Source organism: Dipodomys merriami, unplaced genomic scaffold (assembly GCF_024711535.1).
Source record: "Dipodomys merriami isolate MVZ:Mamm:240054 unplaced genomic scaffold, mDipMer1.0.p SCAF_3, whole genome shotgun sequence".
In the NCBI taxonomy this organism is placed as follows: domain Eukaryota; kingdom Metazoa; phylum Chordata; class Mammalia; order Rodentia; family Heteromyidae; genus Dipodomys; species Dipodomys merriami.
The window spans coordinates 57289638-57312901 of record NW_027204492.1 but is presented as its reverse complement, the minus strand read 5'-3'; the positions used below and the strand labels follow the sequence as shown (position 1 = coordinate 57312901).

At 35.5% G+C, this 23264-nt stretch overlaps 1 protein-coding gene across 8 annotated transcripts; it reads left to right on the top strand.

Moving 5' to 3' along the window:
- Positions 1-23140, top strand: Znf711 (zinc finger protein 711). Of its 8 annotated transcripts, none has more exons than XM_070040114.1 (11): positions 1-175; positions 1962-2079; positions 3160-3304; positions 3780-3884; positions 7428-7988; positions 12988-13143; positions 14073-14210; positions 16423-16560; positions 17379-17426; positions 19139-19282; positions 20456-23140. In XM_070040114.1, the coding sequence occupies exons 4-11, from the start codon at positions 3806-3808 to the stop codon at positions 21631-21633; spliced, it is 2442 nt and encodes an 813-aa protein (XP_069896215.1). In that variant the 5' UTR covers positions 1-175; positions 1962-2079; positions 3160-3304; positions 3780-3805; the 3' UTR covers positions 21634-23140. The 8 variants fall into 8 exon arrangements, with proteins under 8 accessions (XP_069896215.1, XP_069896213.1, XP_069896217.1 ...); XM_070040112.1 differs by having other exon boundaries at positions 3160-3420; XM_070040113.1 differs by lacking the exon at positions 3160-3304 and adding an exon at positions 3327-3415 and having other exon boundaries at positions 2-175.
- Positions 23141-23264: the final 124 nt, after the last annotated feature.

The following is a 23264-nucleotide window of genomic DNA, read 5'->3' as shown; positions in this document are numbered from 1 at the left end:
GAGGCGGCGCGCCTCCTAGACGCAGAGTAGCTTGTGATTGGCTCAGGCTGCGGAACCTCCGAAACCCGAATGCGAGGACCTTACAGCTGCCGCCCCCCGCAGCCAGGCAGAGCGCGGTCCTAGTCTGACTGGCGGCGGCGACAGAGGCGGCCCTGGAGGCAGCGGGGAGTGACAGGTAAGGAGACTCCGAGAGAGAAACTCGAGAGACCTGCGTCCGTCGCCCTCAGATTCTCCTGTGAGGAGAGGAGAGACTCACAGGCAGCATTTAGGGGAGGGCGTAAGGGAACAATGGAAGTGGCGTCTAGTCCCTAAGCTTTCCCTCACCCTCCGGCGGGCGGACAGGTTTCCGCCTCAGTTACCAGCGAAAGGACAGCAATGGAGGAAAGTGAGGGCTTTCCCCCTTCGCCAACCTCTGCTTCCCCTAAAGCTCGACTCAAGGAAGCAGAGCCGTCGTGGAGGCCGTCGGTGGTTTGAGGGTGACAGGAAAATGGCGGAAAACAAAACGATGAAGCGAAGAATGCGGCGTTCCCCTTGGCATTTTCTCTCAGTGACTCCCCATATTCCTTTCCCTCAAGCCCTCACCCCCTCAGCAGGTCGCCTCTTTTTCCTCCCCGCCCCCCGGCCTGGCGACTGGTAACGTTTGCCATGCACGAGGGGTGGTGGCGTTGGAGAGAGGAAGTGGCAGCACGGAATCAGGCATTTTAGGGAATCGGGGAGTTGGGAGCCGTCAGAGGCTGGGTGGGAGGGGGAGAAGAGGAGGAGGAGGGGGTGCTGTGTGCGGCAGCTGTCGCCTCCACTAAAACACCACCATTTTGGTTCCCAGCCGTCTCCCACGTAGCGGGGCAGAGCGAGCGGGAGGAGCTGAGGGGCTGGGCTGCACAGCGCGTGGGTAGCAGCGGTGGCGACCGCTGCACCAAGTGAGAGGAGGGAGGAGGAGGACGACGACGAGGAAGGGTATTCTTGTCTGTTGCGTGTCTTTTCCACTGCCAAGGGTCGCTGGATCTGTTAGGAGCTAGTCAGATGGGTCATCCTGAGAGGGCACGTGTGTGCGTGCTGTTGGCGATGATTGCAACTTGGCATGGTCGTGGGAAAGGGAGACTTCTGCGGGAACAGGGCTGCGTCCAAAGCTGCAATACTGCTACTTGCCAGGGCTCCTTTGTCTCCCTATCTCTGCAAATACTACTTTCGCATTCTCTTCCTCTGCCTCCTTTCCATTTCCTTCCTACCTTTCACCTTGTTGACATCACTGAAAATCTTGTTGTTTCGATGAGCTTTTTAGAGGAGACAGATGCGGGTAAAAAATAGATGTTTTTTGTGTGATTTCTCTCTTCCCTTCACTCCCTGTCCCCCCCGCCCCCGCGCATTGATGGAAACATGTTTACTTGAAATGGACTTGATAGGTTACCTATTCAATAACGATGTAATATACTCTTGAGAAGTCTTAGAAGCTTAGCTACCTATTGGTTATTAAATACTTAACAAATTCATATGCTCTTACCTCGTTTATTATTAATTTTATAATGTAGCTTCCTATATGAAAAAAGTGCTTCTCTCTATTTTACATGCATACGTTGCAATACTTTCCCCAATACATGTACTTTGCCTTAAAATTTTTATACTTCTTAACGTGCTAGGAAGGATTTTTTTTTTCTGTATGGATTTGCCGTTGATTCCTTTTGACTTTCTTAAATAAAGTATTAGTGATTTTTTACAGTAAGATTTGGATTTGGTTTAATGAAGTGGTCAAATGCAGTAACATTGCTTATATCATAGATTTACCACCACCACCACCCCCACTTCGGTATCTCCTTGCTTAGTTTAAAGATAAACACAGATCTGAACATATGAAGCCTTTCCAGCCTCATCCTACAAGTTGAAGTGTTAACACTCTTAAGTTGTATAAGAGATTTGCTAGCAAAATGTCTTAAAGATCTCTAATTTTGACTGTATTTTTACAATAGGTAAACAGAACATTTTCCCAAAGAAAATGGCATAATTTGGGAGGAAAAATAAATTTCTGCAGCTTTTTACTTTACAATATTTAAGAAAATCTACAATTTCTTCAAGCTGTTCGTAAAGGTGATTAACAAATTAATGTCTTATTTAATATTGTAAAAAATAAGCTTTTAAAATATTTATAATTGTTCCATTGCTAATGTGGTTAGAGGAAGCTAGTGACCAAGTTGAAGTTCAAAACATACATTGTTTTAAGTTAAAAATAAGTCGTTCTGGCTTTTTAATCTATCTATTTGAACATACACGTGATTTACTGTGAACTCTCTTGGCTTCTTTCTTGACTTCATTTTCTGTAATAGTAGGACAGTGTACAGTCTGGTATTTGGGAAAATAAAAAGATAAAATACAACTAAGAATTTTAAAAACTAACCATGCTCCCATAAATGCTTGGGGTGCTTTCAAACATACAATGGCACCCATCTAGGCAGAATTTATACAGATCTGCACAATTCAAATGTTTATAAACAGTGCTGACAAATTCTTCTTGTATGCCAAGAGAACTTTCTTATATGGCAGCTTTCTTTCTTTTTTGATGCCGCTACTGGGGCTTGAACTCAGGTCCTGAATACTGCCTCTTAGGTTTTCATTCAAGGCTGGTGTTCTACTACTTGAGCCACAATTCTACTTCTAGCTTTTTAACAGTCAATTGGAGTTAAGAGTCTCACAGACTTTTGCTGCTCTGGTTGGCTTCAGACCCAACTTTCTGAATAGCTGGGATTACAGGTGTGAGCCACCAGTGCATGCCTATATGGCAACTTTCTCAAAGGTTTAATAAGGATGTAATCTCATCTCTTGTTCAGTAGAGCCCCTTATTAAATATGTCTAAGAATAGCCTTATAGAATTGATGTATTTTGTGGTTGATTTACTTATAATTCTTACAATTGATGGGAAATGCAGATATATAAGTAATATACTGAGAGAAGGCATCTGGCTTTATGTTCCATAGAATCTTAAATATATGATCTTGAGTATAGGAAATGAAACTATTAAGCCTTTTGCTTTTGAACTTGTCATGAGGCTAGCATGATTTTACTAATCACTACTGAAAATAATCAGTTATATGATTATAAGTGACTGATATGCTGAGAGAAACAAGTTGCTAAATGTTTGTATATGATTGATCTTATCTTTACCATATTTAGGAAGCAGTCATGTTTCATGAGTCCTCAAAACTGTGAAACAAGAGAATGTAGTAGAGTGAGGCCAGAAGTCCTTACTGGTTCAAAGAACTCCGGGGAAACTGGGATAAAACATTTTACATTATAAGTAGAATTCCAAGAGCCAAAGGTGAATACAAGTTTATCTGCAGAGCTCCGCTGCAGGGCTGATCTGGGTCTGGAAGAAATGGATGAGAGCCACTGGATGAAAGTCACTAATACTAGACATCTGAGTCCTCTAGTAATGTATAAATATCCCAACTATTTTCTGTTGTCATCTGTTCTTTTCCTTCTTTTCTAACTGCAACCTCAATGCTGCAGTTTTGTTCTCTTGCTTGTTTCTATCACTTCTCAATAGCTCATCATCCTAACCATTTTCCATTATCTTTGCTTTATTTACTTCCACCTTCCCTACTTTTATTTATGGTTGTCACATACAGCATCTAATCAAGGTTTTTTTGGGGGGGAGGTTGTTGGTTTGTTTATTTCTTTTGTAATGAGCTTTGCATACCTGGTTGAGAGGCATATTTTCTATTGCATTTTTATCAAAACAAAGGATTGGAGCTAGATGTATTTGAACTATTTTTAAACCATTCTTTTTACAGATATTTGTGAATGAACATTGCTAAGTATGGATTCAGGTGTTGGAAGTCTTGGATTGCACACAGCAGACTCTAGAATGGCCCATACCATGATTATGCAAGATTTTGGTAAAGCATTTTCTTTGTTGTATTTCTTTTTTTCAAAAAATAAAAGTAAAACCATACTAAAAATCAAAAATAAATTAAGGAAGGTAAATTGTAAGAAATACTACTTTTACGGTAAACATTTGTAGAGCTTACTTTATTCAAACAAATCTACATGCCAGTAGTCTTAAAATAATTCTTGCAATCTATGTGAAGGCTAAACTAAAGAAACCTAGAATACACAGGTAATATGTTTCAGGAAAATAAAAATTCAATTCATTTCCAAGTAAGTGCATATTTGGATCACACATTCTGATACTGTATATCAGATCCCACATGTAGGAAATGTTAATTTTGCCTTCTAAAATACATTTTAAGTTGCTTTTATTAATAAACCTGCAAAAGGAAATGGTTTCATCAATTCAAAGAAGTAAGATGCTTATAAACTGATAGAGGCAAAATCATACATTTGGTAATTATAATTTGATCTTACCAGAAAATTGTCAATTACATACTTTTGTGTGTGTGTGTGTGTGTGTGTGTGTGTGTGTGTGTGTGTGTGTGTGTGTGTGTGTGTGTGTGTGTGTCCTAATACTGGGTCTTGAACTCAGGGACTTGCTGTTACTTTGGTTTGTTGGCTCAAGGTGAGTGGTATACCACTTGAACCACACTTCCACTTCTGGCAAAAAGCCACAAAAAAGCTGGATCACTAGAGGTGAGTCTCATGGGCTTTTCTGCCTGGCCTGCCTTTGAACTGCAATCCTCAAATCTCAGGTTTAATTAAATTTTTATTATATCTTAATATTTTATTTCTTTTTGGTTTGTATCAAAATGATACATATTTCATGAAGTGCAGGTGTCAAGTCTAAACTTGCCAAGGGGACTTTTGGAAATTTTGGTTCTAGTAACTTAGATTTCTTGTAAGGCAGTCTTTTGTGCTTAATTTACTATATATACATTTTTCTTTTGTGCTGGTCCTATGGCTTGACCTTAGGTTCCGAGTGCTGTCCTTGAGCTTCTTTTGCCCAATGCTAATAGTCTTCCACTTGAGCCACAGATTTTGTCGTAGTTTGTTGGAGTCTCATGGATTTTCTTACCTGGGCTGGCTTAGAACCATGATCTTCAAATCTCAGCCTTCTGAGTAGCACCCAAACAATTTATCCAATTTTTAGAATTTCATTAGAAGATTGATGCATTCTTTTTGAGTTTCTGTTAGTCTGAAAACTTAGATATTGTAATTTCATAAATTATTTGTGAAATACAGACAAAGGTAGAGTATGGTATGGCTGGCTACTGTATTTTAGAATCTAAAACATTAATTTAGAATTTCTTAAATCAATTTATTTTGTGGCTAATTGATATTAAATGCTTAAGTTGTGTTTTATATAACAATTTTGTTGGTGTCTTAGTATAATAATTGGCCTTGGGGTTTGTGACAAGATTTTAATAGGTGTTTAAGATTTTTATGTTGTGAAAGTCATGTTATTTTGGAACCTAAATAGCAATATAGCCCTATAGCGGACCAGGACAGACCACTGTTGAGAAAAACAAATGTTATGCTATCATTTTGATGAGGTTCTACATACTGAAATGGGAAATATTTGTAATCAAGACTACTATTATTACCTGTTTTTTTCACTGATCTTATTTTTAAAATATTTCTTTCTTATTTATAATTCCCTAGATTAGTGAAAACCAAATGATATTTTGGTGCTGTTAACTGACTAAAATATAAATGAGTTTCTAGGCCATAGACTTTTCCTGTGGTGCAGTCAGCTGAACCTTGTGCCTTGTGCATGGCAGTCTTGTTCCCTCACGCTATTTTCTAGTAATGTCCCAGTTGGTTAATCTTATAAATCTCTATTAATCCAGCCTCCTCCTAGACAAGTGGAAAAAAGTCAGTCTAGAATCAAATAGTTTTTTAAATTCCCACTTTGAACCTTGGTCAAGTTTATTTAACCTCTAAACTATAGTTTCTCCTATTTAAAATGAGGATGATAACACTTAACCTATGTAGTTGTATTGAAAATTAAATCTATATGTCTATATGTCTATATATATGTACACATTGGAAGGCAGAATTTGAAATTCCTCATGAAGAAAGTCTAGCTCATATGGTATTTATAGGGCAGGTGTATTTAAATGCTGCTCAAGGAAAACATTAAAGATTTGTTTCTGTTGCAGTTTTCCTATTGTTAGACTAAATCTTAGTCTAAAATAAGTTGAAATATGGTTTGGGATATAGTTACTCTTTTTTTTGTCAGTCGTGGGGCTTGAATTCTGGGCCTGGGCCCTGTCCTTCAGCTCTTCAGCTCAAGGCTAGCACTCTACCACTCAAGCCACAGTGCCACTTCAGGTTTTTTCTGTTTATATAGAGCTGAGGAATTGAACCCATGGCCTACATGCATGGGAGGCAAATGCTCTACCACTGAGCCACTTTCCCAGTAGTTAACTCTTTTCACTTAAATAAGGTCAGGGACTTTCATGTTTATAATTTATTCTATAATATATATTTCATTAATTTGTTGATTTTTGTGTCCTTTTGAGTTTTTTTTTTGTAATTTGAAGTACTCATAGACTCTCAGAAAGTAGGAAAAGTAGCACATAGAGTTTTGTGTGTGTTTACTTACTCATATTCCTTCAATGGTGGCATCGTATGTAACTGTAGCACAATATTTAAACCAGATAATTAACATCGGTACTGTTAAGTAAAACTACAGACACAGTTTTCACCAGTTTTGATATATGTTTATGCGTGTGTGTATGTGTGTGTATGTGTGATTGTAAGAGAGGTAGGGGAAGTGGGTGTGCACTCAAGAAAACACCACCACAATGAAGATACAGAATTGTTGCATTGACACATTTATCCTATTGTTGAATACTCATACATACCTCCACCTGTGATAATCACTATTCTGTTCTTTATCTCTAGTTTTATCACTTTGAGAATGTTATATAAATGATTTCATTTATACATTAAACAGCTTCACATTCATTGATGATTGACTCTGCACTCAGCATGATTTTATGATTCAATGAGATTGAATATATCAATACTTGGTTCTTTTACACGTTTTTAAGTTTCCTGAGGAAAAGTACTGTGGATTGCAATGGATCAGTTTTGTATAGTAAGTGATTTTAAGTTTTGTAAGAAACTGACAAGCTGTTTGGCAGACTGGCTGTTGCCATTTTACATTACAATTGAGAACACAGAAGCCATCATTCCAGGTTCTCTCCACATCCTCATCACCTTGCTTTTTTAAAATTTTAGTTATTTCAATTGGAGTGTAATGATGTCTCATTATGCCTTTTGTTTTACTTAACGTAAGACAAATTATTTTTAATGTCTTAATTTAGATTTTTCTTTTGCTCACCTCTACTCCACTTCCTAGTTAGTGATATATTTTTTTATTTCAGCTAACTATTCAGCAGTGCTCTTAAAATTATATATTTGACATGGGCTAATTTATATTTAAGAAATATTTAAGAGCACTTGTCACATTAAAAGTAAAACTTTTAATTAATAAAATAACTTTACCTTTTTTTGGATAATTGTTTGTATTATAGTGGCTGGAATGGCTGGCACTGCACATATCGATGGAGACCATATTGTTGTGTCAGTTCCTGAAGCTGTATTAGTTTCTGATGTCGTCACAGATGATGGGATAACTCTTGACCATGGCCTTGCAGCTGAAGTTGTCCATGGGCCCGATATCATTACAGAGACCGATGTAGTAACTGAAGGTGTCATTGTTCCTGAAGCTGTGCTTGAAGCAGATGTTGCCATGGAAGAAGATTTAGAGGAAGATGATGGGGACCACATCTTGACTTCTGAATTAATTGCAGAAACTGTTAGGGTACCTGAGCAGGTTTTTGTGGCTGATCTTGTTACTGGTCCTGATGGACACCTGGAACATGTGGTTCAAGATTGTGTTTCAGGAGTTGACTCTCCCACAATGGTATCAGAGGAGGTTCTTGTCACCAATTCAGATACGGAAACTGTGATTCAGGCAGCTGGTGGTGTTCCTGGTTCTACAGTTACCATAAAAACCGAAGATGATGATGATGATGACAATGACATCGATGTTGATGTCAAGAGCACTTCTGAAGACTACTTAATGATATCTCGTAAGTGAAGTATAAAGTGCTTAATTACTTGGGATATTAATTTATCTAATATGGAAAGGTTACCTAAGATGGAGGATATAATCAATAAAAACTATAGAGCTAGTCTTGAAAAAGAATTGTTTCAAAGATAATTTGTATTGAGATGCTTTTTTGAGTTTACTCATGTTAATTTTCCCAAAACAGCATAATAGGCAATTTATTAATCTCAGAATAGAAATAGATTTGGAAAGTTCAACATGAATATTAACTGCTGCAGCTTTTTAAATACACACACACACACACAAACACACACACACACAAACACACACACACACACACACACACACACACATGTGCTCTTCTCTTAGCTTTTTCATTCAAAGCTGGGGCTCTACCACTTTGAGCCACATCTCTAAACTTTTTGCTGGTTAATTGGAGATAGGAGTCGTAATAGTATTTTCTGCCTGGAGTGGCTTTGAACTATGTTCTTCAGACCTCAGCCTCCTGAGTAGCTAGGATTACAGATGTGAGACACCAGCTCCTGGTTTCTGCTTTCTTTTCTTTTTTTCTTCTTAGTTTTTCCTTCTTTTTTCTTTTTCCTTTTTTAACATGGCAAGCCCTGGAATAGTCACCTCACTTTGCATAAGGATTTAACCATAATGTGTTTTTTTAAAAAGTTAAAATGAATTTTTCCGTACTTGAAACAAATATAGTCAGTTCATGTTTTGCAGTTTCCTCAGGTTTATATTCTTTTACTGTGTGTGTGTGTGTGCATGTGTGTGTGAGTGTGTGTATGTGTATGTAGTATGTACAACTATTTAACAATTTATTTCAAACTGCTTTGTGAGTCTTTTAAAGCATTTTACCTAAAGGAAAGAAGACAAAAATATTTTGTTCTCATTTTAATTCATAGGTTTTTCATAGCATCAATGATAATAAGTATCTCATGATACGTTATTGTGAAACATTTTTAAAAAGCAAATCTACTCTTTGTATGAAGACGTGATTTTTTTTCCAGGCAAAATTATTGTGCTTTTCCTTTTAAAATACAGAAATTATTGACTGGTAAGGGAATTGCCAGAAAAGATGTGTGTGTGTGTGTGTGTGTGTGTGTGTGTGTGTGTGTATACAAAGTTATTGTGTGCTGTATGTGTATGAGTGCATTTAAGCTAAAAAAAAGCTAGATTTATTTAACTTGCAAATATTATTATAAGATCTAGCATGTTAAATTTTCTTCCATAAGCACATCTGAATGTGGATATTTTATATTGTTTTGAAGAGAATGAATTAAGTTACTAAAAGATTGTGTAAACATTATTACTGATTCTTGAGCATGTGCATTACTAAAGCAACTGCATATTTATATCTTGTTATTAAAAAGTTGTACTTGTCATAAAATAATATGGCACAATTTGATGTTATTTCTGCATTAAAATACAGTTAATTCACCTTTAAACAGTATTTCTCAAACTAGCATGAAATATTTTAAGGTAGAGTGTTTATCTTTACTACATATGTTGAGTACACGTATTTGGAACCTTCTGTTCTAATAGAATTTGACCATTAAAGAGAACATTTTGTTGTTTGAATATCATTGGAGCAGTAGTAGGAGTAATTTGAAGGGGAATTTAGAGCTGGGGAAAAGTTAATCTCCTAAATCATGAATAAGAAAAAACAGTAACATTAAAAAATATTTAAAACTCAATTACTTTGTGTTAAATGATGCTCACAAATATACAAATTATATATTTTCTTATATACTCATTATTCAAATATTCATATCCTTGACTAATTTTGAAATTGTACTCATTGCACCCATTTACACTTACCATTTCCATTTTCTTTTATTGTAATTTCCCTTCATCTCTTCCTTAATCTTCACTTCTTCATTTTTATACTTCTTAATTTCTGTTGTCTCTTGAATTTGAAGATTACAGTGTCTTTAAAGACCTCAGTGTTAAGCTTAGAGGTCCTTTTCTCTGTTTTATTCCCCAAAATAGAGATTTTCAAAATAATTAAGAGTTAAAGTTAAGGAAGTAAAACAGACCCTTATCTTATTCTGGAATTTAAAGAATTAAAACAAACCCTTGTCTTATTCTGGAATTCCAAAACATTATAGAGGTAAGCTTTAGAGTCAGAGCATTTGTCTTCTGTCAGTGTGAGGTTCATCTGAATTGCAATCCATGTTTAGTGCAAACCTCACAAACACTTTATCTTAGCACAGTTAGATTCTCCCACTTGTGCTAAGTATCATCTAATTTAATATAGTATAAACATATCTGCTTAATGTTGTCTCAGATACACTTTTTCTTTAAAAATGCCTAACATTCTTCAAATATTTATTGGAATGGGAAAATGCCTTAATAATGAGCCACTCCAATGTTTTAAAATGAATTTAGAAAAATGAATTCATAAAAAATTTATATTTCCTTTAGGAATTTATTTGTCCCTGTACTGGGGTCTGAATTTAGGGCCTCATGCTCTTACTTGATTTTTTTGATTTGTTTGTGGCTTGCGCTCTACCACTGTGGTATTGAATACTGCATAACTTACAATAATAGGTTAATCTTGAATTGTAGGTATGTTAAGCATTATCTAACTTGGAAGTGTTTGAAAGCCAGGTTTGGCACATTGCTGTGATCCCATGATAGGGGAAGCTGAGTTTAGGAGGATCACAGGCTAGGCTACATAGAGAATGAGTCTCAAAGGTGGGGCAGAGGGAATGAGAATGAAATGTGGGGTTTTTTTTCCCTGGAAACTTCATCTGCCTCTTTTAAGTTTTTAAAGAATCTCATTTTTTTAATTCGGTGTACTTTTTAAGAGAAACCATTAAACCAATGATATTACATATTTAATCCTCTTTTTTCTTTTGCTTTAATTTGTCCCATTATTTCCCCAAAATTGCAAAATATACAATAACATAATTAGAGGACTAAGTTGGAATAAAAACATTTAGTCTCTGGGTGCCAGTGGCTCACGCCTGTAATCCTAGGTACTCTGGAGGCTGAGATCTGAGGATCACATTTCAAAGCCAGCCTGGGCAGGAAAGTCTGTGAGACTCTTTCCAGTTAACCACCAGAAAACTGGAAGTGGCTGTGGCTTAAGTGGTAGAGCTCAGGGACCACACCCAGGCCCAGAGTTCAAGCCCCAGGACCAACAAAAAAAAGAGACAATTTTATTACCGGGGTGTTCTCTTTCACACAGAGTAAATTATTCAACCTCTTGTAAATAGATTGGAACTTAAGAGTACCAGTTTATGGCATTTTAATGCATTTTAATTTGCCTTTCATAGTTCTAGGATTGTTAGATATTCTTAGGAGTTTCAGAATTTTATGATTTATACATGTTCCAATGTGATATATACAATAGGGAAGAGTAGACTTCTAATTTTGATTATATTTAGTTTTGTATGAACAAAATTGAAATTAGGAATGGTAGGCATATAATATTTAGAGTAAATACATTGCTTGGATATGACCATGGTAATATAATTATTCATTGCATAGATTATATAAGTTATGTCTGTAAGATATCTGCTATTTTCAAAGACTGTAAGAGGAAAAGACAAAAATTTGTATTTCTACTTAAAATATAAGTAGTTGTCTCATTCTCAAAAATGGTTACTTTACTTTTCTTTGTAATTCTAATATATACTGAGTCCACACGGTTGTATATAAGGACTAAAAGTGCCCATTTAGGTATTTTCTATTATACAAGAATGTGAAATAAAGCCTACATTGCTAAATATAGACTTATACAGATGTGATTTAGATTGTATCCCACTGACTTAACAAAAATTATAGTACTAAAATTTTATTAATTTATTTTTGTTTTGGTAGTACTGGGGTTTTGTACTCAGGTTCTTGTGCTTACTAAATTGAGGTGACACCACTGAGCCTAGCCCCAACCCTATTTTTTTCACTAATCATTTTTGTGGTAGGGTCTAGCTTCCCACCTAGGCACACACCTAAGCTGCAATCTGCATACTTTCAGATTTCTCTTGTTACAGGGAACATAGATATGTGCCACTATACCCCTCTTCCCTTCCATGGAGACTGAGTCTCAGATTTTCCTGTCCTAGCTGGCCTGACATCATGATCCTCCAGATCTCAGCATCCCATATAGCTTAGGATGATAGGCACATGCTGCTATGCCCAGGTATGGGTTGAGAAAGGGGTCTCTGGAACTTTCCTGCCCAAAGTAGCCTCAAACTATACTACTATTCTCAGCTTCGAAAGTAGCTTGGATTATGCTACAGAGACCTGGCTCTTAAGATTTTATTTTTATAGTGATTTGTGAAAAACCTTTTTCATCAAATCATTTAGATGTTCTCTGTATTTCCATATTTTAAAACCTAGATCTCTCATGTTAGTTTTAGAAGCAGCTGCTATTTAATTTGGGAGATATGTGACTGCATTTTATGAGTAATATGTTTTTATGGTTCTAATTTTTCTGCTTATTGATTTTGGTGCAACACATGCTTTCTTTCGGAATTACATGTGAAAGTAATGTTTAAATGAATATTTCTACTTCTTTTTCTTATTCAAAACCTCACTGTCCTAGTGCCACCTGTTGCAAATGTAGTGTAAAAGTATCTGAGAATATTAATTACATTTGAAGTATACTTAGCAATTTTATTTTCTGTGCTTCAAGCTTTAACTATAATTATAATCTCACATGAATACTGTACATGACCTAAGCAGTGAATAAACGATATTAAATTTTGCTATGACCATAGTCATGTTCAAGCAGTGTCTTCCCTCTATGTATTCCATGCCCTACCACTTTTAAAAAAATCAATGGTGTTTCTATAAAATTTGAGTGATATGCTTAAACTTAAAACTTTTCTGTGTGATTTGACCATGCTGTATATCTATTGTACTATTTTACCATGCCAAGCAGTATTTTTAATATGGTGGGCAGGAGATGAACACATCCTTTCACTTGGCAGCTATAATTTGTGTTCACTAAACATCAGTGGTCTTTTTGACTGCAATGGTTTCTCCCTTGTATTTTGCAGTGGATGATGTTGGAGAGAAATTAGAGCACATGGGAAACACACCATTAAAAATTGGCAGTGATGGTTCACAGGAAGATGTTAAAGAAGATGGCTTTGGTTCTGAAGTGATCAAAGTATATATATTCAAAGCGGAGGCTGAAGATGATGTTGAAATAGGTATAGAGACTTTTTGTAACTTCTTGCTGTAATTTAAATGAAAATTCTTCTTTTCTTGGCACTCTTCTACAATTGACCTTAAAGCACAAATTTTGAGGTTCTTTGGATGGCATATTTAAAAATTATATATGAATATTTAAATGAAAATCAAGAAAGTGGAATATGTCATTCTTAGTCTTTTTAGACATGAGTAAAATACTATAGCTGAAAATATCAAAATAAATTAATGAAGAAGATTTGGTTAAGAAAAAGAAATTCTAATGAATGTTGAAGAGCATGGATTCTAATAGCATGGATTCTTTTCCCCTTGGTATTCAGCCTTTCTCCAAGGCTACTTTTGTTTCTTTGCCATACTGAGAAAGCACAATGTTGAAGAACATAGATTCTAGTAGCTCTCAATTAGCTTTTTCCACTTGTGGCTGTAACTCTACTACATGAGAATACACCTTCATTTCTGGCTCTTTTGCTGATTAATTAGAGATGAAAAGTCAGGTCTCAGCCTCCTGAGGTGCTAGGATTACAGGAGTGAGCCACTGACACCCAGCTTCTCATTTGCATTTTAATCATAGTTGTGTCACTTAATCTGAGTGACCTTCAGGGATGTACATAATCTCTAACTGCCTCTGTTTCCTCATAAATAAATGACCATAATGTCAAGATCTATGCAATAGGACTTTTGTGAGATATAAATGGATAAGTATATGTAAAATTCTTCTATGATGCTTGGAATATAAGCATTATGTGTTAGCATTTTTTTTCTGCTGTGAACTGAAGATTTAAAGTGTATATAGGAACATTTTATTGGCACTTTGTATTTCTGAATTTAAAAAACAATTTCTAAGGGAAAATATTTCTTACATATCTTTATAAATATGGGAAGATATCCCATGGTGCTTCCTTGTTTGATACCTGTCTTAATTTTTTTTAAGGTGGAACAGAAATTGTCACAGAGAGTGAGTATACCAGTGGACATTCTGTAGCTGGAGTGCTTGACCAGAGCCGAATGCAACGAGAGAAGATGGTTTACATGGCAGTTAAAGATTCTTCTCAAGAAGAGGATGAAATCAGTAAGGAGAAAGGGGCCCTGTATTGACTTAGAAGTATCAATTGTACAATTTTAAGAATCAAGCAATCTCAAGTTAGACGCTCTATATAAGAACAATATTCAAGAAGCCAAGCCAGCCTGATACTTTGCTACAAATATATAAAAGGAAGGGTCCTATTGACCATCCTTTTATACATGTTCAGATCAGCAAACATGAATTCTGTATCTTGGAAAATGTGTTACCAGTACAGAGAGGAGCAGAATATAGTTCCTGCTTAATGAAGCTCACAGATATATAGGAAATTTAGTATTGGCATGTATGTTACTAGATTTGTTGTATATATTATCTCATTTAATTCCAGTACCTCATCTCTGAAATAGATAGTATTATGCCTGTTTTTTGGAAGAAAGAAAAGCTCAAGGAAAATAATTTACTGAAGATTATTCTAGTATTAAATGGGGAAACCAGAATTTGAACTCATATCTAACTGCTGCCAGCATTTTTTTCCATGTGGCAGTGAGCATTGTTCTTTGTCACTGAGAGGTTAGGTATGTAAGTATTCATCAGAGCCCATTTCCCAGGATCTTGATTTATTATGCTTTTGATATTCCCCAAGTAGTTCTGAAGGATTATCTCAAGAGTTGAGGCTCACAAGGTAAAATAAAATCTTAAGTTTGCTCTCCTGCCATGCTTCCTATTTTTTTATGAAGACATTTTGCTCTTTGCCCACTTTCTTTTCCCCTCAGTATTCAGCCTTTCTCCAAGGCTATTTTTGTTTCTTTGCCATACTGAGAAAGTACAATTTTGATTGGCCCTTGAAGGGCAAGAACTTCATTTCACAGTACTACCTTAACAACGTTGTGCTTAACCTTATGCTGCATTTGTTAGCTCTCCTTCATATCTCCTTCCCTAGATGCCATGGGCAAACAGATTCTACTCCCAAACAATATCAGTCAATACATAGTGAAAATATCAAAATAAATGACTACAGGTTAAAGAGGAAGAGTTTAATTAAATAATTTTGATTTAGTCCCTAAATTCTTTAATTATTATTATGCACTGGTCAGGAAAGGAACAAAATAGGAGTCAGAAGACTGAGGCTTAGATTGGCTGATGGCCAGAATTTTGTGTGCTGAAAACTTAGACCTGTGTCTCTTTCTGGTTAGAGAGAAGAGAGACCTTGGAGAAGAGGGATATTTTCTCCCACATTTATTTTCATATCTCTTCTGAGAAAATAAGAAGATTCCAATATTTGAACCAAAGAAAATATGTAAATTAAAGCCATCTTTTTACCAGGTTAAATGCAAACATATTTTTCAAGTAAAGTTATTCTTAGGTTTAAGTACTTTTGCCTGAATGTATTTTTTTTAATGTGCCCCACTAAATTTTTGTTTTCTCCTTAATTAATAGTCTTAATTTCCAGGTTCTCAAAAGGTAGCCAAATATTCTTGGGCACCAGCATTTTGTATTTACATATGTTTATATGTATGTGTATTTATCTACACATACATAATTAATTTTAATTGTTTTTAACTTTAGTCAACTAATATTTAGATTTTTTTCATTACATGTATAGTACTACAAATAGTATGTAGGATAGCATAAAATTTTTCTAGCATTGTTTTTATGGGAAAAGTTTGCTGAGTTCCTAAGAACTGTCAGGCAAATTAATGTAACCATTTTTATAAACATGTAACAGTTTATGGGCTGTAAAATCAGCCAATATATTTCAAGCACATACGTTTTATATAATTTAAAAGCCATTTTTAGAACTGGGCATAATGACATACTACTGTAATCCCAGCACTTGATTGAGAGAGGTGGATCACAAATTTGAGGCCAGTCTGAGCTACACAGATATTATCTCAGAAGCAAAAAGCTGTTTTTGTAAGATGTGGTTCTAAGAGGAGCATAAGAATTTGAGGAAATGATTGCATCCCAGTAGCATTAGCTTCTGAAAGTACTTAGAATAAATTTAAATTAAATTTATAATTTTTCATTTATATGTATATGTATTTACTAGTTTCAGCGTTTGAACTTAGGGCTTTATGCTTGCTCTGCTTGCTTGCTCAGCTGACACTCTACTACTTGAACCATGCCTCCAGCCCAAATTTATAAATCTTTAGATGAGCCAAACTGGAATCCTGAAAGTGAAAAGATTTAAAGTGTTTGGAAATTTTACCCTTAATTACGTATTTGGGGTTTTAAACAAGCAATTATTTCTAAAATTTAGGTTGCGCTGAAATAGCAGATGAAGTGTACATGGATGTCACTGTAGGGGCAGAGGAAGGAACTTCTCTCCCTGAAACTCAGCTTGAGGACTCTGATGTTAATAAAACAGTTGTCCCGGTTGTCTGGGCTGCATCATATGGTAGGACACTGGCATTTTTTTCACCTGATCAGTACATAACAAATGTATTTACTTGGCCTTTAGGCCATTAAATATACTGTGCTAATGCCGCCATTCTAATAAAATCAAAGCTTTGGCTGTAGACTGATTCGTCTCTAGTTACTTTACATGATTTTTCTATTTCATATCTTGTGCTATTTAAGTTGAACCATGCTTAATGCATTTTTCATTAGGATCTATTTTAAATCCTACCTATATAAATGAATGCCATAAAACATTTTCTTTTTCTTAAATAGGAGTAGCCCTTGAAAAATCAATCTCTTTTTAGAAAACACTTAATAAAAAATTTAAAACCCCAGATAATAAATGTGGGGTTCTGAAAAGAAACAAATTCATATCTTATCTTTGAGAACGTATGTAATGGAAGGTTAATTTATCAGGCTATTTTTGTCTCATTTTGTCTGTTTTATCTCATTTTATGTCCTGTACAAAATGGTCTTTGAAAGCTTTTGTTGTTGAAATGCATCAGTTTATGTAACCTTGGTTTTCCTAAAGGCTTATTCACTCAAGAGACATGTATTGAACATCTTCAGTACTTGTGGTACTCTGCACAAATAGCCACTCAGTTTTCAAAGTAAAACTGCTCTAGATTTTAACAAGTCAAAGGATCCTGATAGTAACCCTTATTTTTAGTCTGTATTATTATGTGGGAATAGAAAAGCACAACAAAAATTTTCCTTAGTCCAACAAATGGTGGGAAAATAAGATTTGATGAATTAAAATGTGATCTGCTAGTAGTCAATGTCAGCATGTCAGTTTTTAATCAGTCTTTTTTTTAGGAGATGAAAGAAGAGTTTCCCGAAGGTATGAAGATTGTCAAGCATCAGGTAAGAGAGCATTATACATAAGATATTAGTTAAATATCTGGTTTCATGTACCACTTTGTAAATAAAGAGTAATTTGTGACTGTAGACACATTTGTTGCAATATTTGCCTGAGCATAAGAGTTACATAGGAGTTTGTCTCTAAACAATTAATGTATATATGGACATCATATCTATAAATCTGTGAATATAATTCACTTTAAAATCCCTGAACATAGAAGTTCAGGCAGTTTACCACATGAGCCGTAAAATACTATTATAGAAAAAAATATATAAAATAAAAATTTCTTGGACAGAAAAAATTGCTGATGATTGTCAACATCTGTCTTGGGGTTGAGTTATTTTCTTAGTTTAGATGGCAATAAGCTGAGATAATATCTGTTATATGAAAGCAGTATCAAAACTGAATGTTTAAAAATGCTATATGAAGTCTATGTGTCCACTTGAATTTTTTGTTAAGCATACTCTGTATAGCATTATTCCATGATTGATATTTTTCTCTTAATCAAATGGATGTTTTTTCATGAGAAAAAAAATGTGACCTATTTCTACTTTTGGGAGGATTTGACTAGAATTAAATGTGGATTTCACAAAAATGGATGAGAATCACATCATATATGAAAAACTGACTTTTCGTTTTTTGCCAGTCCTGGGCCTTGAACTCAGGGCCTTGAAACTGCCCACGAGCTTTTTGCTCAAAGCTAGCGCTCTACCACTTGAACCACATCTCCACTTTTGGCTTTTTGGTGTTTAGTTGGAGATAAGAATCTCATGGAGTTTCCTGCTAGGGCTTGGCTTCAAACTATGATCCTTAGATCTCAGTCTCTAGAGTGGCTAGGATTGCAGGTGTGAGCCACCAACACCCATCAAGATGGTATTTTTTATGCACTGATCCCAGTAAAATTACAGTAAAATGTTTGCCCACATCTATTTTAACCCCTAAAATCAATGTAATACTTAATACTCTTCACATCATATGTGTTATTCCAAAGCATATGTGTGTACGATATTTTTCTTTTTATGCTTTACACAAATTAAGCATGACTGTTGGCTCACTGACTGATACAAGGTATGTTTCTTGCTAGATCCCTTTCATTTCATCAGCTTCACTTGTAGAAAAATTAGTCTAGTGCCAAGATTTTTAAATACAGCCCTAAATTTTTCATATAATAAATTTATCTTATGAGTTTATTCCTTTAGTATGATCAGACAGAATTTTTGTCAGTACTGGGATTTGAAATTCGGTTTTATAGCTCCTAGGCAGACACTTAACCAATTGAGCCATACCAATCAGCCCAGAAGTTTCACTCTTTTTCTCTTTTTTTCGGTGCTGGGAATTGATGTCAAGGTTTCTTATATGCCAGGCGAATGCTATTCCATTGAGCTATGCACACAGACCCTCAAACTTCAATATTTGAAGTTAATTTTATAAATTTCCTATTCAAAGTATTTGCATATAACTTTAGATGGAGAGAGAGAGAGAGAGAGAGAGAGAGAGAGAGAGAGAGAGAGAGAGAGAGAGAGAGAGAGAGAGGAGAGAGAGAGAGAGAGAGAAAGAGAGAGAGAGAGAGAGAGAGAGAGAGAGCATACACACGCGCTAGAGACAGAGAAGATGACCATAACGTAACTTGGTACCATACCATTTACAGTAATGCACCTAACAAAAATAAAAAAGGCAAAATATGTGTAGTTTAACAGTGTACCAATTTTTTCAGCAAATGCTTTGGACTCAGCATTAGAAAACAGAAACAGTACAACAGCACAGTACCTTCAAATTTGTGACAGCATTAATACCAATAAAGTACTTAAGCAAAAAGTCAAGAAGAGGAGAAGAGGAGAAACAAGGCAGTGGCAAACAGGTAAAATATTCTTTACAACTCATGACATACTCTTATTTTCATAACCAAAGGAAAAAAAATCAGTTGATCACGCCTGTAATCCTAGTTACTCACGAGGCTAAGATCTGAGGATTTCAGTTCAAAGCCAGCCCAGGCAGGAAAGTCTGTGAGACTCTTATCTCCAATTAACCACCAGAAAACTGGAAGTGGTGCTGTGGCTCAAGTGGTAGAGTGCTTGCCTTGAGCTGAAGAGTGCAGGGACAGTGCCCAAGCCGAAATTTCAAGGCCCACGACCAAAAAAAAAAAAAATCAGTTGTTTACAAGGTAATTTTACTTCCCTTGGAGATCTTTGTGTATTATATAGATAACTGTTTTCTTACAGTTGGGAAGTTTTGACTATCTACACTTAAAGGTATACAATAGCAACTAATAAAACAACTATATTTGCCCCTCATTCAAAAGATACTTTAAAAAGTAATTCCCTAATTGGTTTAACAATAAAAGTTTTCTGAATCTGGCTTTCAAAGTATAATTGATGGTAATGTTTTGGCAGATTAGTAGTCTATAGTTGAGCGCTGAGCTAGGCACTTGGTGGCTGACACCTGTAATCCTAGCTACTCAAGAGGATGAGATCAGGGGATTGAGGTTCAAAGCCAGTTCAAATAGGAAAGTTTGTGAGACATTTATCTCCAATTTACTACCAAAAAACTGTAAGTGGTAAATTGCTACAAGAGGAAAAAGCTCAGGAATAGTGCCCAGGCCCTGAGTTCAAACCCCAGGACTGGCACAAACAAATAAAAAAGTACCATGAATTAACCTAAATTATTTTTTGTTATTATGTAGGTACTGGGTCTTGAGTTCAAGGCTTGGGCTCTGTCCTTTAGCTTTTCGCTCAGGGTTGGTGGAGCAACAGCTTTTTGCTGTTTAATTGGAGATAAGAATCTCACAGATTTTCCTGCCCTGGCTGGTTGTGAACCATGTTCCTCAGAACTCAGTCTCCTAACTAGTAGAATTACAAGTGTGAGCCACTGGCAACCAGCACATAAATTATTTGTAATTTTCAGTTTTATCTGATAAGAATTCATTCAATTAGTATTTTCCCAAGGTAAGTAGTCATTTAGTTTGGGTACCATTGTTGTAAAATCCTTTAGAAAGTTCTGACCAGATATCACAATATTCTCTTTTTTTATCTAGCTGTTATAATAGGTCCTGATGGACAGCCCCTGACAGTATACCCTTGTCATATTTGCACAAAAAAGTTTAAATCCAGAGGATTCTTAAAAAGACACATGAAGAATCATCCTGATCATTTGATGAGAAAAAAATACCAGTGTACTGACTGTGACTTTACAACTAACAAGAAAGTGAGTTTCCATAACCACTTAGAAAGCCATAAGCTTATAAACAAAGTTGACAAAACCCATGAATTTACAGAGTATACACGAAGATACAGAGAGGCTAGTCCACTGAGCTCAAACAAACTTATCTTAAGAGACAAGGAGCCGAAGATGCATAAGTGCAAATACTGTGACTATGAAACTGCCGAACAAGGACTGCTGAACAGACATTTGCTGGCTGTTCACAGCAAGAATTTTCCTCATGTTTGTGTTGAGTGTGGAAAAGGTTTTCGCCATCCTTCTGAACTCAAGAAACATATGAGAACCCATACTGGTGAGAAGCCATATCAGTGTCAGTATTGTGTCTTCAGATGTGCAGACCAATCAAATCTGAAAACTCACATTAAGTCTAAGCATGGTAACAATTTACCATATAAATGTGAGCACTGTCCCCAAGCCTTTGGTGAAGAGAGGGAGCTTCAACGCCATCTGGATTTGTTTCAAGGACATAAAACACATCAGTGTCCTCACTGTGAACATAAGAGCACCAACTCAAGTGACCTTAAGCGGCACATCATATCTGTCCATACCAAGGACTTTCCTCACAAATGTGATGTCTGTGATAAAGGTTTCCACCGTCCTTCAGAGCTTAAAAAACACAGTGATATTCACAAGGGGAGGAAGATTCATCAATGTAGGCACTGTGACTTTAAAACATCAGATCCATTTATTCTTAGTGGTCATATCCTTTCGGTTCATACCAAGGATCAGTCATTGAAGTGTAAAAGGTGTAAGAGAGGGTTCAGACAGCAGAATGAACTCAAAAAGCATATGAAGACCCATACAGGAAGGAAGATTTACCAATGTGAGTATTGTGAGTACAGCACTACAGATGCATCTGGCTTTAAAAGGCATGTGATATCAATCCATACAAAAGACTATCCACATAGGTGTGAATTCTGCAAGAAAGGATTCCGAAGACCATCAGAAAAAAATCAGCATATTATGAGACACCACAAGGAGGCTCTTATGTAATAAGATCAACATAAAGAAGCTATTTAGAAAATGAGATATACTACTTGGGAGGAAAGTATCATTTTTTCATCTGGTTTGTAACCTTGATATCAAACCATAACTTTACATTCTTTGTATTAAAGATCTTAAAATATTTGGATTAACGGGAATCTCATAGCCCTTTGGAAGTTACTTAATGATTTTCAGAAGCACCATAGAAAGGTTGCAGAAAGACTTAAGTGTCTACTTACTAGTATTATATGCATAACTAAACTGCAGAGGGGAAATGTAAAGACCAAGAACCTTATTTGGTTGATCTCATTAGAGACAAATGTTTCTGAAAAGAGAGTACAAGATTGTGGGATTTAAAATTGCAGTGCTTTGCTCTAGCCAGCAAGCCTCACTTTTATGCAATTTTATAAATAGGTTGGGGAAAGACAATGCAGTCATCCATCGGTCACTTAGTCATTGAGCCTTTTTATTGTACCTAGACATTGAATTCCAGAATTGTGAAAGCTTTGTGTATTCATTAAAAGAAATCTCACTGGAAAAAGTTAGATGAATCCAGTGCTATTAAATAAAAACATAATCTCAGTGCTGCTAATATTTTATCATGGGATAGGATGTTTAGCATTCTGTACTGAAAACTGAGGTGAAATCTAAGGACTGAAGTTCCCTTTTTCACATGTTCAAGTAGTGTTCAGTATGTCATATATAACAAAAGTATATTTGAGTCTTGAGTCAAATGCGGCTTTCTAAAATGGATGCAACTGTGGTGTTGCAACAAAGATCAGTACTATATTTCTTAATGATCTAAAAGTTAAGTTGAGAGAACACAGAGGTTTCTTAAATATTATATAGTTTTTTTTAGGACAGTCTTAGCAAGTATGGTTGTTCTAGTCTTACTTGCTCTAATGTTTAAAGGTGCAATTTTATGCCATTATTGAAATTTTTGATTTTTAACATCAGTATACCATATTATTAACATAAATCTTCAATATGAGGCAGTATTTACACAGTATTTAACAGAACATGCTGCCAATAGAGTTTGGAGGTGGATATTCAGTTTATAGTGTATAAACTTAAAATATGCATCCCTTTAACGCTTTGTGTTAGCATGCTGCAAATCAAAATGACACTTAATATTAAATGCTGGTTTAAGGAAATTTAATGAAAATCCTGTTCATAAATGTAATGCATATGGTGTGTGCTTTTAAGTTTTAGTTGCTTTCATTTTCATTCAGCTGTTCAACATAATTAAAATGTACTTTAGTTCATGTTATATTGTGAATTTGTGTTTTAAATGATAATCACTTTTCTGTTTTTGCACCAGATAAGAATCAGTAACGAAAATTTTTTAATCTTTCTTAACTTCAGAATATTAAATTGGAAAAAATCTACCAAAATGTGTGTTATGTGGCTGTAAATGATGTACACGCTGTAAAATAAGAACATCACTGTTATGTGGAATTATTATTTCTAAATGTTACTCAGTGAAATGAGCATACAATAAAAAGCATTTATTGCACTTGTGTTTTATGAGTTTCTTTAAAGTGTTGAAAATTTTATTCCTTATTAAAAGGCTTTTCTCTTAAATTTACTGTTGGGTAGTTTGGTCCCTTTTAACATCTAAGAGTTTGAGAAGTGATGAC

Bases quoted from the DNA above. Each gene is read 5' to 3' on its own strand.
- Znf711 (XM_070040118.1), top strand. From the start codon at position 3,806: ATGGATTCAGGTGTTGGAAGTCTTGGATTGCACACAGCAGACTCTAGA. The intron at 3,885-7,427 runs GTAAAGCATTTT...TTTGTATTATAG, and splicing joins CATGATTATGCAAGATTTTG to TGGCTGGAATGGCTGGCACT. The intron at 19,283-20,455 runs GTAAAATATTCT...TTTTTTATCTAG, and splicing joins AACAAGGCAGTGGCAAACAG to CTGTTATAATAGGTCCTGAT.